Genomic DNA, 12678 nt, shown 5'->3' on the forward strand with positions numbered 1-12678 from the left:
ATTGCTGTGGGTCTGGAGTCACATGTAGGCCAGACCAGGATAAGGACAGCAGATTTCTTTCGCTAAAGGACATTATTGAACTATGAATCTGAAACTTATTATAAGCCTCCTTTTTCTGTTTCATTTTAATCTTTCCATCTTTAGACATCCAGGGAGTTTTAGCTTTGCATGCCCTTCCTTTCGCCTTGTGTTTACTCTGAGTGGTATCTTCCATTCTGGAATATGTTGGGTGGCGGGAGCGGAAATGAGTGACTTCCAGTTGGGGGCAGGACAGCTGCGACTTGGTGCTGTTCAGCTCATTACACATGCTCATGCATGTGCCTACTGTGGTCTTCCAAGAAGGCAGCTCACCACCACCTTCTCAAGGGCAATTGGGGATGGGCAATAAATGTTGGCCTAACCAGCGACGCCCACATCCTGTGAAAGAATAAATTTTTTAAAACGTGAGGAGCCTAGCGAATCTTGTGGCGGGGGTGGGTAGGAAGTCACTATGCCCACCCTTACCTCATGGGGTCAGGGGTTCTGGCGCCACATTTAAATGGCACCCAGACAGCCATTCATTCACTGCAAGCCAGGAGCTCTAGATTATTCATCCAGAATGTCCCAAAGAGGACAACGATTCAGTGATGCGTCTCCTCTAGGCGACCCAGGAAAGGCAGAAGATCCTGTTTCCCAGAGATGGTAGCAGGAGGCTCTCCTGTCTGACCGTGGTGGCCTGGACAGAGGTTGCAGTGGAGGTTAGTTTCTGTGGGGTCCATAGGAGAACTGCCCAGCAGTGCAGGAAAAGGATGAACAATCTGCTGTTCTCTGCCAGGGTAAGTGGCACCGTCTACTCACTTCAAAGTGACACTCAGAAGGACATCAGGCAGTGTAAGTGTGCGAGCGCACAGGGATTTTAGACAGGAGTTTGGTTTGCAGGACGCAGCAGCAGATGGGACATGTGCACAGAATGTGTGGCAGCCACTTTATACTCTCAATGTTCTAACAGTTGCAGAACTTCCTGCTTGTTAATCGCTTACTGGGGAGGGCTCAGCAGCTGCCATAGGCATGCACGCTCCTAAACTGCTCATACACCCATTGGGATGACAATCGATCCTTCTCTGTCTGCAACAGGAAGGAGTGGTCCAAGACTGGCGGCGGTATCTCAGATAGAGTGCTCAGCACGTTTGAAGAAGAGGCTACAGAACTAGCCAGGGAGGACTGGGACCATGCATGCACCAAGGGCGAGACAGGACTCCACGAGCAAGCCAGTGAGGATGCCTCCAATCTGCAGTTGTCAGATGTGCCAGCAGAATGAGACATTGTTTAGATAGGGGAGCCTGCTTAGACTTCCATTAAACCTTTCTCTTCTCCACTCCAGGAGCCAACAAAAAAAGGGGGAGGAAAAGAAGGCAACTTACTCACAACTCCAGCTCCAACCCCACCTCTGAGGACTTGACTCAAAATCCTCAGAGGATGCACCATCATGGTGTTCACCTGCACCCTCCATCAGCGCAGAGACATTGACCTCGGTGGGTCCACATTCTAGATTAGGCTTGGGGTCATAATCTCGTGAGCACATCACAGACATGGGTCCACAGCTGGTGGAGGCAGTGACAGCTGAGGTTCCCGATGTTCGGTGGACTGCTGGAGACCAGGCCCCTGCTCAGCCCCATGCAGATGACGAGCCTCTGGACTCTGCCATAGGCAACCACATGGAGATGCAGAGACAGGCAGGGGAATATCAGACAGAGGAACATCAGGCAGAGATGCCAGAGGCCATGCGCAGACTGGGCCAAAGGATGGAGGAGTCCATCCCTGTTCTATCTGCTGTGGAGGCTCTGGCAGGCGAGCGTTTGGCCGCCTTGGAGACCCGGGTCCAGCAGAATGCACAGTAGCTGCCAGATATGCACTTGGACCTGCACTCCATTGTTCCAGCCATGGGAGCAGTGCAACAGTGGCTAGACAAGAGGGGGACAGACACCTCGACTTCCCGACCCCCACTGCAACCTTATTTCCTCAAGGAGTCAGGAAGGTGCCAACAGGGAAGAGGAGCACCAGTAAGGCACTCCGGAGGTTTCAATCCAGCATACTCCAAGGGTGCCTTGCCACTCAACCTCTCCTCTGCCAGTCATCCTATCACATCGTGGGATGCAGCGGTGAGCTGCCTTCTTGAATCGCTGCAGTCCATGTGGCGCAGGTACACCCACAGCGCTTTTACGGAGGGAGTTCCAGGATTTTGACCCAGTGACAGTGAAGGAATGGCAATATATTTCCAAGTCAGAATGATGAGTGGCTTGGAGGGGAACTTCCAGGTGGTGGTGTTCCCATGTGTCTGTTGCCCTTGTCCTTCTAAATGGTAGTGGTCGTGGGTTTGGAAGGTACTGCCTAAGGAGGCTTGGTGAGTTGCTGCAGTGCATCTTGTAGATGGAATACATTACTGCCACTTTGCGTTGGCAGTGGAGGGAGTGAATGTTTGTGGATTGGGTGCCAATCAAGTGGGCTGCTATATCCTGGACAATGTCAAGCTTCTTGAATGTTGTTGGAGCTCTGTTCATCCGGGCAAGTGGAGAGTATTCCATCACATTCCTGACTTGTGCCTTGTAGATGGTGGACAGGCTTTGGAGGGCCAGAAGGCGAGTTACTTGCCACAGGATTACTAGCCTCTGACCTGCTCTTGTAGCCACAGTATTTATATGGCTAGTCTAGTTCAGTTTCTGGTCAGTGGTAACCCTCAGGATGTTGACAATGGGGGCTTCAGCGATGGTAATGCCATTGTATGTCAGTCAAGGGGCAATGGTTGGATTCTCTTTTGTTAGAGATGGTCATTGCCTGGCACTTGTGGATTACTTGACACCTGTCAGTGCAAGCATGGATATTGTCCAGGTCTTGCTGCATTTGGACATGTACTGCTTCAGTATCTGTGGAGTTGTGAATGGTGCTGAGCATTGCACAAGCATCAGCGAACTTCTGACTTTATGATGGAAGTCAGGTCATTGATGAAGCAGTTGAAGGTTGTTGGGCCTAGGTCACTACCCTGAGGAACTCCTGCAGTGATGTCCTGGAACCAAGATGATTGACCTCCAACAACCACAACCATCTTTCTTTGTGCTAGGTGTGACTGCAACCAGCAGAGAGTTTTCCCCCTGATTCCCAATGACTCCAGTTTTGCTAGGGTTCCTTGATGCCACACTCGGTCAAATGCTGCCTTGATGTCAAGGGCAGTTACTCTCACCTCACTGGAATCTAGAAAACCAGAGGCTTCCCTAGATGTTAGGAAATAATGAGGTGTGCATGTCCGTGTTCAAATGTAATATTGTGCTAATATTCAGGTGAAAGCTGCAAGTAAGGAGGCAATAGGCCTTGACTGCAAGAGGGATTGAGTGTAGGATGAAAGGCATGTGTGTGCAGTTGACTGCAGCCTTTGTGGGACCTCACAGAGAATTGTTTGGCCTGCTCGTCTCCATATCAAGGGTAGGAATAGACCTCACAAAAAGAGATTGCAATCAAAGTTCATCTGACTTCCTTATATTATCCCATGAAGTTAGAGCAAGTAGAATGGGCCTATGTGCTGGAGCGTGCGGAGGACTGAGAAGCTGTGTTAAGCATCAAGAGCTCTTACAGGGCTCTGCAGGGTCCAAACAGGAAAGATGTTTAACCTAGCTGGGGGCACCCAGAATGACGGAACAAAGTCTTACAGTAAAGCTAAGGCAATCTAGGACTGAGATTTGTAGGACTCTCTGCAATGGGAGGGTCCAGAGTGGTTGGTCCTCCACACCCCATAGTGCAGTTGGGGCACTGTCATTGACTAGACTCCAAAGTTACTTTGGTACTTTTTGGCGTGATAAAGATATCAGTTAGAGATATGGGGCTATGGAGGGCAATTGGTGATTGGGTAGTAGTTACAAGAACTCACCTGATCAAGGTCCATGGAGGAGCGATCGCGAGGGGCCAAATGGTATTCTCATGCTGTTTCTCCCTGTGCACCCATGTTTCTCCTGAAAGTTTTCTACATGGTTGACTCCCCATTGGGAGCAGGTGCAAGAGTGACATGAGTGCATCCCTGCTGAGGTAAAAAGATCATGTTGTTTTCAATGTGCCATGCTTACAGAATTTGAGAGGCGTGGGAAAAATTTAATTACTACTTGCATGCACTCGAGGTCGCTGAGTGCTGTGCAGATTCTGATGCACGTATTTGGTGCAAGGGCTCTGTATGTCAGCACAGCTTGTCACATGCAAAGGATCACACCACCAGCAGGGCTGACGTTAAGTAGTGCAATTTAAATAGTGTAATAATTCAAGGTATATGAGAGTAAAGTATAATGTGTTACAAATAAAGAGCTGGAGCCTGCCAGCCAGCCGAGGCTAGAAAACAAAATAGTAAAGGATAAGTTTCAGCAATTTACTCTGCCTGGAATCTGTTAGCCAACAGATAGTCATGGGCCTGTTTGCCGTGTCCATAAGACCCCTGGCCCTCATTATCAACATCTCCTTCACCATCCTCTCTGCCAGAGGAGACATCTCGCTCCTCCATTTCTCCCTCTTAAAAGATGTCCCCTCTTTGTTGCATGAGGTTGTGCAGGGGACAACAATGATCTGGGACATACTCTGTGGTGAGTATTGGAGAGCCCCGCCTGAGCAGTCCAAACATCTGAACCTCATCTTTAGAAGGCCCATTGTCTGCTCAATGATGGCCTTTGTGGAGGTATGTGCAGCATTGCACCTCTCCTTGGCGCCACTCTGCACACAGCAAACTAGCGTCATCAGCCAGGTCTTCTGGGGGTATCACTTGTCCCCAAGGAACCAGCCCTACAATCACCGAGGTCCTTCAAAAATTTGTGGCACCTGGGAGTGGGTTCAGAATCCACAGTGTCTGCAGCGTGTTCAGAATGTAGGCATCCATAGAGCTTCCTGGGAACTGCGCACAAACATGCAGGATTTATCTGGCGTGATCACATATCAGTTCAAAGAGTGGAAATCTTTGCTGTTGATGAATGTAACTGGCTGATGCCAAGGAGCTCTCAAGGCCACATGTGTGCAGTCAATAAATGGCCCCTTGCACTTGCAGGAATCCTGCAGTTATTGCAAAACCCAATGCTCTGGCTGCCTGGCTCTCAGGATTCAAGTGGAATTTGACAATTTGGTGCCCTCTTCTGAAGAGGGCATCTATCACCTCCCAGACACACTTGTCACTGACTGGGAAATACTGTACAATGGAGCCCTGGAAGGAGCTACTGGCAAAGAAGTTTAGAGCTGTGGTGACCTTTAATGCCACCGGCATGGGATTGCCTCCAAGTCCTTGCAGATGCAGGTCTTAATGGAGAAGCTGACATACGTGAGCAACCACATTGCTGGACATCCTGAGGTGCCTCCGACATTGCCTTTCACTCATATGTAGATAGGTGCACATGGAGAGCAGACCTACGTGAGAAGGGCAGCGATAGCGGGAGATAACCAGTGGCAGAGAGCCCCTTCAACATGTTTGTACCTATCAGAGCTGAAGTCAGACTGCAGGGAGGATGAGCGAAATGACCACAGCACTGTGGTACAGAGCACCATTCAAGTGGGGGGAGAAAAGAGAAATGTAGTAGTAATAGGGGATAGCATAGTTAGGGGAATATATACTGTTCTCTGCAGCAAGACAGAGAGTCCTGAAGGCTGTGTTGTCTACCTGGTGCCAAGGTTAAGGACATCTCTTCTGGGCTGGAGAGGAACTTGGAGTGGGAGGGGAAGGATCCAGTTGTCATGGTCCACGTAGATACCAATGACATAGGTAGGACTAGGAAAGCGGTTCTGCTGAAGGATTACGAACAGCTCGGGGCTAAATTAAGAAGCAGAACCACAAAGGTAATAACCTCCAGATTACTACCTGAGCCACGTACAAATTGGCGTAGGGTAAAAAAGATTAGAGAGGTAAATGCGCGGCTCAAAGATTGGTGTGGGAGAAATGTGGGTTCTGATTCATGGGGCACAGGCACCAGTACTGGGGAAGCAGAGAGCTGTTCAGTTGGGATGGGTTTCATTCGAACCATGCTGGGACCAGTATCCTGATGAATCGTATAGCTAGGGTTGTAGGTAGAACTTTAAATTAGCAGGGGGCAAGGTTCAATTGAAGGGAAATTTAAAAAATCAAAAAAGAAATGAGAGAGCAGAGGTGCAGGGTATTGAAGAGGCGAACGAAAATCGAAATGTGACAGGAAGGGGCAGAAAAGAGAGCAGCAGAAATTTGAACCAGAATGAGTAATAATGGTAAAAAGCCAAAGCTTAAGGCTCTTTATCTGAATGCATACAGCATTTGTAACTAGATAGATGAGTTGACGACACAAATAGAAATAAATGAATATGACTGATAGCTATTACAGAGACGTAGTTGCAGGGTGACCAAGATTGGGAACTCAATATTCATGGGTATTCGACGTTCCAGAAAAATAGACAAAAAGGAAAAGGAGGTGGGGTAGCTATGTTAATAAAGGAACGTATCAGTGCGGTGGTGAATAGTGATATAGGTGCAATAGATCGTGATGTGGAATCGGTTTGGGTGGAAATAAGGAATAGTAAGAAGAAGATGTCACAGGTGGGAGTTGTCTATAGGCCCCTGAAGAGTCGGGTCTCAAACCAGTGTCCTCAACCTAAGTAAGGGCAATTACAGAGATATTAAGAAAGAGTTGTCTGAAGTGGGCTGGGAAATAGACTAAGAGGAAGGTCAGTGTATGAGCAGCGGCAGACATTTAAGCAGCTATTTCATAACGCTCAGCAAAAAGTTAACCCAGTCAAAAAGAAGGACTCAAGAAGGATGAACCACCCGTGGTAACAAAGGTGGTCGAGGAGAGTATCAAAAACTAAGGCATACAAAGCGGCAAAAACTAATGGTAGGCCAAACGATTGGGAATTTTTTTTAGGAACCAGCAACGGATGACCAAAGCTAATAAAGAGGGAGAAAATCGATTATGAAAGTAAATCGGCAAGAAAAATAAAAACAAACAGCAAGAGCTTCTACGGGTATATAAAAAGAAAGAGAGTGGCTAAAGTGAGCGTGGGACCCTTGGAGGATGCGACTGGAGAATTGATAACGGGGAACAGGAAATGGCAGATAATTTAAACCAATATTTTGCATCAGTCTTCACGATGGAGGACACTATAAACATCCCAAAGATATCAGATAAGCAAGGAACTAATGGGAGGAAAGATTTTGTATCACAAGGGACAAAGTATTTGACAAACTAATGGGACTAAAGTTGCCACGACCTGATGGCCTGCATCCAAGGGTTTTAAAGGAAGGGGCTGCAGAGATAGTGGAGGCTTTGGTCGAAATATTCTAGAACTCACTAGAAGAAGGGAGGGAGACAAAAAGTAGGAAACTATAGGCCAGTCAGTCTAATATCTGTCATTGGGAAAATGCTAGAGTCCATTAATAAGGTAGAAATAGCAGGACATTTAGAAAAGCTTAACGCAATCAAACAGAGTCAACATGGTTTTGTGAAAGGGAAATCACATTTGACAAATTTGTTAGAGTTTTTTGAGGATATAACAAGCAGAGTTGGCAAAGGGGAACCAGTAGATGTAGTGTATTTGGATTTCCAGAAGGCATTCGATAAGGTGCCATATAAAAGGTTATTGCACAAGATGAGAGCTCATGGTATTGGGGGTAATGTATTAGCATGGATTGAGGATTGGTTAACACACAAAAGACAGAGTCAGGATTAATGGATCTTTTTCAGGTTGGAAAGATGTAACTAGTGGAGTGCCACAAGTATCAGTCCTAGGGCCTCAATTATTTACTATCTATATTAATGACTTGGAGGAGAGGGCAGAATGTAATGTATCCAAATTTGCTGACAATACAAAAATAGGTGGGAAGGCATGTTGTGATGAGGACATAAGGAATCTGCAAGGGGATTATACATAGATTGAGTGAGTGGGCAAAAACTTGGCAGGTGGAGTTTAATGTAGGAAAGTGTGAGGTCATGCACTTTGGTAGGAAGAATCAAAAGGCAGACTATTATTTAAATGGAGAAAGACTCCAAAAAAGTGCAGCACAGAGGGATCAGGGTGTTCTTGTGCATGAAACACAAACAGTTAGCATGCAGGTGCAGCAAGTAATTAAGAAGGCAAATGGAATTTTGGTCTATATTGCTGGGGGGTTGGAGTTTAAAAATAGGGAAGTCTTGTTACAACTGTACAGGGTGACGAGGCCACACCTGGAGTACTGTGTACAGTTTTGGCCACCGTATTTAAGAAATCTGGCATCAGAAGCAGTTCAAAAGAGATCACTAGGCTGATTCCTGGGATGAAGGGGGTGACTTATCAAGAACAGCTAAACAGGTTAGGCCTTTATTCATTGGAGTTTAGAAGAATGAGGGGTGATCTTAGAGTCATAGAAGGCTACAGCACAGAAAAAGGCCCTTCAGCCCATCGAGTCTGCATCAGTTAAACAAGTACCTAACTTCTAATCCCATTTTCCACCATTAGGCCCATAGCCTTGTATGCCATGGCATTGCAGGTGCACATCCAAATACTTCTTAAATGTTATGAGGGTTTCTGCCTCTACCACCCTTTCAGGCAGTGTTCCAGATTCCCACCACCCTCTGGGTGAAAAAAACCTTCCTCACATCCCCTCTAAACATCCTGCCCCTTACCTTAAATCTATGCCCCCTGGTTATTGATCCCTCCACCAAGGGGAAAAGTTCCTTCCTGTCTACCCTATCTATGCCCCTCATAATTTTACACACCTCAATCATGTCCCTCCTCGATCTCCTCTGCTCCAGGGAAAATAACCCTAGTCTACCCAATCTCTCCTCATAACTAATGCTCTCCAGCCCAGGCAACATCCTGGTAAATCTCCTCTGCATTCTCTCTAGTGCAATCACATCCTTCCTATAATGTGGATTCCAGAACTGCATGCAATACTCTAGCTGTGGCCTAACCAGCGTTTGATACAGTTCCAGCATAACCTCCCTGCTCTTATATGCTATGCCTCGGCAAATAAAGGCAAGTATCCCATATGCCTTCTTAACCACCTTATCTACCTGCCCTTAAGGGACCAATGGACATGCACACCAAGGTTCCTCTGATCCTCGGTACTTCCCAGGGTCATACCATTCATCGTTTATTCCCGTGCCTTGTTTGTCCTGCCCAAGTGCATCACCTCACACTTAACCGGATTAAATTCCATTTGCCACTGATCAGCCCATCTGACCAGCCCATCTATATCCTCCTGTAATCTTAGGCTATCCTCCTCACTATTTACCACCCCACCAATTTTCATGTCATCCGCGAACTTACTGATCAACCCTCCTACATTCAACTCTAAATCGTTTATATATACCACAAACAGCAAGGGACCCAACACCGATCTCTGTGGAACCTCACTGGACACAGGCATCCAGTCACAAAAACACCCCTGGACCATTACCCTCTGCTTCCTGCTACTCAGCCAATTCTAGATCCAATTTTCCAAATTGCCTTGGATCCCATGGGCTCTTACCTTCGTTATCAGTCTCCCATGCGGGACCTTATCAAAAGCCTTGCTGAAGTCCAAGTAGACTACGTCAAATGCATTGCCCTCATCTACATACCTGGTCACCTCTTATTGAAATGTACAAGATTCTGAGGGGGCTTAACAGGGTAGATGTTGAGAAGATGTTTCCACTAGTGGGGAATCTCGAACTAGGGGACTTGTAAAAAATTTCATTCACAAGATGTGGGCTTCGCTGGCTGGACCAGCATTTGCCTATCCTAGTTGCCCTTGAGAAGTTGGTGGTGAGCTGGCTTCTTGATCCACTGAAGTCTGTGGTGTAGGTACACCCACAGTGCTGTTAGGAAGGGAGTTTCAGGATTTTGACCCAGCAACAGTGAAGGAACGGCGATATATTTCCAAGTCAGGATGGTGAGTGACTTGGAGGGTAACTTGCAAGTAGTGGTGTTCCCATCTATCTGCTGCCCTTGTCCTTCTAGATGGTAGTGGTCATGGATATGGAAGGTGCTGTCTCAGGAGCCTTGGTGAATTCCTGCGGTGCATCTTATAGGTGGTACACACTGCTGCTACTGTGCATTGGTGGTGGATCTGTGAACAAATTGCAGTGATCTATCTAGTCAGCAAATTCTTGGTAGATTAGTCTCCATGTCTGAGCCGTTAAGCCAATGCTAAGCCCTGTGCTTGGCATCCATGTAGACATGAGATCCCCACTCCACCCCTGGTGAAGGTTATCTTGGAGGACCACAGATGAGTATTCCTCCTTTTCATTCATGATTGTGGAGGAAGACATTGTGCATTGACTGCAGTAATGACAACCATATGTGAGAACTCTCCCTAAGACACTATTCAGCTTGCCTTCATTACCCGTGAGACTCTAGAGAGACCATTGCCTTGACACCATAGAAAAACTGACCACATAAACCCTTGTCAGTCATGACCATTTACCCAGAAGGAACATAGGAGCGCGAGTAGGCCATTCAGCCCATCAAGCCTGCTACACCATTCAATGCGATCACGGCTGACCATCCAGTTCAATGCCTTTTCCCCATGCTATCCCAATATCCCTTTATGTCATTGGAATTTAGAAATTGTCAGTCGGTGCTTTAAACATACTCAATGACTGAGCTTCCACGGCCCTCTGGGGTAAATAATCCCAAAGATTCACAACACTGAGTAAAAAAAATTCTCCTAATCTGTGTCCTAATTGGCTTTTGAAATTTTGAATTTTTTGAAATTGTGACCGCCGGTTGTAGACTCCCCAACCAGGGGAAACATCTTACCTGCATCTACCCTGTCTATCCCTTGAATTATTTTGTAGGTTTCAATGAGATCACCTCTCATTCTTCGAAACTCTGGAGAATACAGGCCTAGTTTTCCCAGTCTCTCTTCACAGGACAGTCCCACCTCCCGGGAACAAGTTTGATGAACCTTCGTTGCACTCTCCCTATGGCAATAACATCCTTCCTGAGGTAAGGGGACCAAAACTGCACACACTACTCCAGGTGCAGTCTAACAAAGATTCTAAACAATTGAAGCAAGACTTCGCTACTCCTGTACTCAAATCCTCTTGCGATAAGGACTAACATACCATTAGCTTTCCTAATTGGCTGCTGCACCTGCATGTTCGCTTTCAGTGACTTATTGGAGGTGTCAGCTGTGGCTCAGTTCATAGCACCCTCGCCTTTGAATCAGAGGGTTGTGGGTTCATGTCCCACTCCCGGAAACCAAGAACTGTGATTGTACTCGAAAGAGTTGCAATCTGTGACTGTCGATAACTCGAAAGAGTTTCAGTGACTTATTAACAAGGACACCCAGGTCCCTTTGTACATCTACACTTTCTAATCTCTTATCACTTAAGAAATGCTCCGTACATATGTTTCCCCTACCAAAGTGGACAGCCTCACATTTTTCCACATTATATTCCATCTGCCATGTTCTTGTCCACTTGCCAAGTCTGTCCAAATCCCCTTGAAACCACTTTGCATCTTCCTCACAACACACATTCCCATCTAGCTTTGTGTTGTCCACGAAATTGGAAATATTTGGTTCCCATATCCAAATCATTGATATATATGGTGAACAGCTGGGGCCCAAGTACTGATCCTTATAGTACCTCACTAGTCACAGCCTGCCAATGTGAGAATGACTCGTTTATTCCTACTCTGTTTTCTGCCTGTTAACCAGTACTTAATCCATGCTAGTTTATTACCTCCTTTCCCATGTGCTTTAATTTTGCTAACCAGTCTCCTATGGTAGACTTTATCGAAGGTCTACTGAAAATCCAAGTATACCATGTCCAATGACTCCTCTTCCATCAATTCTGTTTCTAATATCCTCAAAAGACTCCAACAAGTTCGTCAAATGTGATTTCCCATTCATAAATCCATGCTGACTATGCCCAATCGGATCATTATTAATATTAGTGTCCATTTATCACATCCTTTACAATAGATTCTAGTATTTTCCCTACTGCTGATGTAAGGCTAACAGGCCTGTAGTTCCATCTTTTCTCTCTCCCTTCCTTCTTAAATAGTGCAGTGACATTTGCTACCTTATCTGCAGGAACTGTTCCAGAATCTATAGAATTTTGGAAGATGATCACCAATGCATCCACTATCTCCATAGCTACCTCTTTCAACACTGATGCAGAATATCAGGTTTATCAGGTCCCAGGGACTTATCAACCTTCAGTCCCATTAATTTCTCCAATACAACCTTCTTACTAATACTAATTTCCTTCAACGCCTCATTTTCCCTAGTCCCTTGGATCTCTAATTCTGGGAGATTTCTTGTATCTTCCTTAGTGAAGACAGACAAAGTGATCATTTAGCTTCTCTGCCATTTCTCTATTCCCCATTATAAATTCCCCTGACTCTGCCTGTAATGGACCCACATTTGTCTTAGCCAAACATTTCCTTTTTATGTACTTAAAGAAGCTTTTACAGTCTATTTTGATGTTTTTTGCTAGTTTGCATTCACATTATATTCTCCCTTTCTTTATCAGTTTCTTGGTCTTCCTTTGCTGTTTTCTAAAGTCCTCCCAATCCTCAGGTTTACTACTATTTCTGTCAACTTAATAAGCCTTTTCCTTTTATCTTATACAATTCTTAACTTTCTTTGTTAGCCACGGTTGACTGAACGAGAGGGCACAGATTTAAGGTGATTTGCAAAAGAAGTGAATGTGACGTGAGAAAAAACATTTTCACACAACGAGTGGTTTGGGT

At 45.9% G+C, this 12678-nt stretch overlaps 1 protein-coding gene across 2 annotated transcripts in view; it reads left to right on the forward strand.

The window, feature by feature from the left end:
* LOC144686923 (E3 ubiquitin-protein ligase MARCHF4-like) overlaps positions 1 to 12678 on the forward strand; it is a 144745-nt gene that overhangs the window by 28282 nt on the left and 103785 nt on the right. The window contains exon 2 of one of the 2 annotated variants that reach the window (XM_078552772.1): positions 10848 to 10923. The exons of the other annotated variant lie outside the window; for it this stretch is intronic. Coding sequence (XP_078408898.1) covers positions 10848 to 10923 — 76 coding nt within the window. The remainder of the gene's footprint in view (positions 1 to 10847; positions 10924 to 12678) is intronic. 2 annotated transcript variants of the gene reach the window in all.

The sequence above is a fragment of the Cetorhinus maximus genome, chromosome 11 (assembly GCF_964194155.1).
Source record: "Cetorhinus maximus chromosome 11, sCetMax3.hap1.1, whole genome shotgun sequence".
NCBI lineage: Eukaryota > Metazoa > Chordata > Chondrichthyes > Lamniformes > Cetorhinidae > Cetorhinus > Cetorhinus maximus.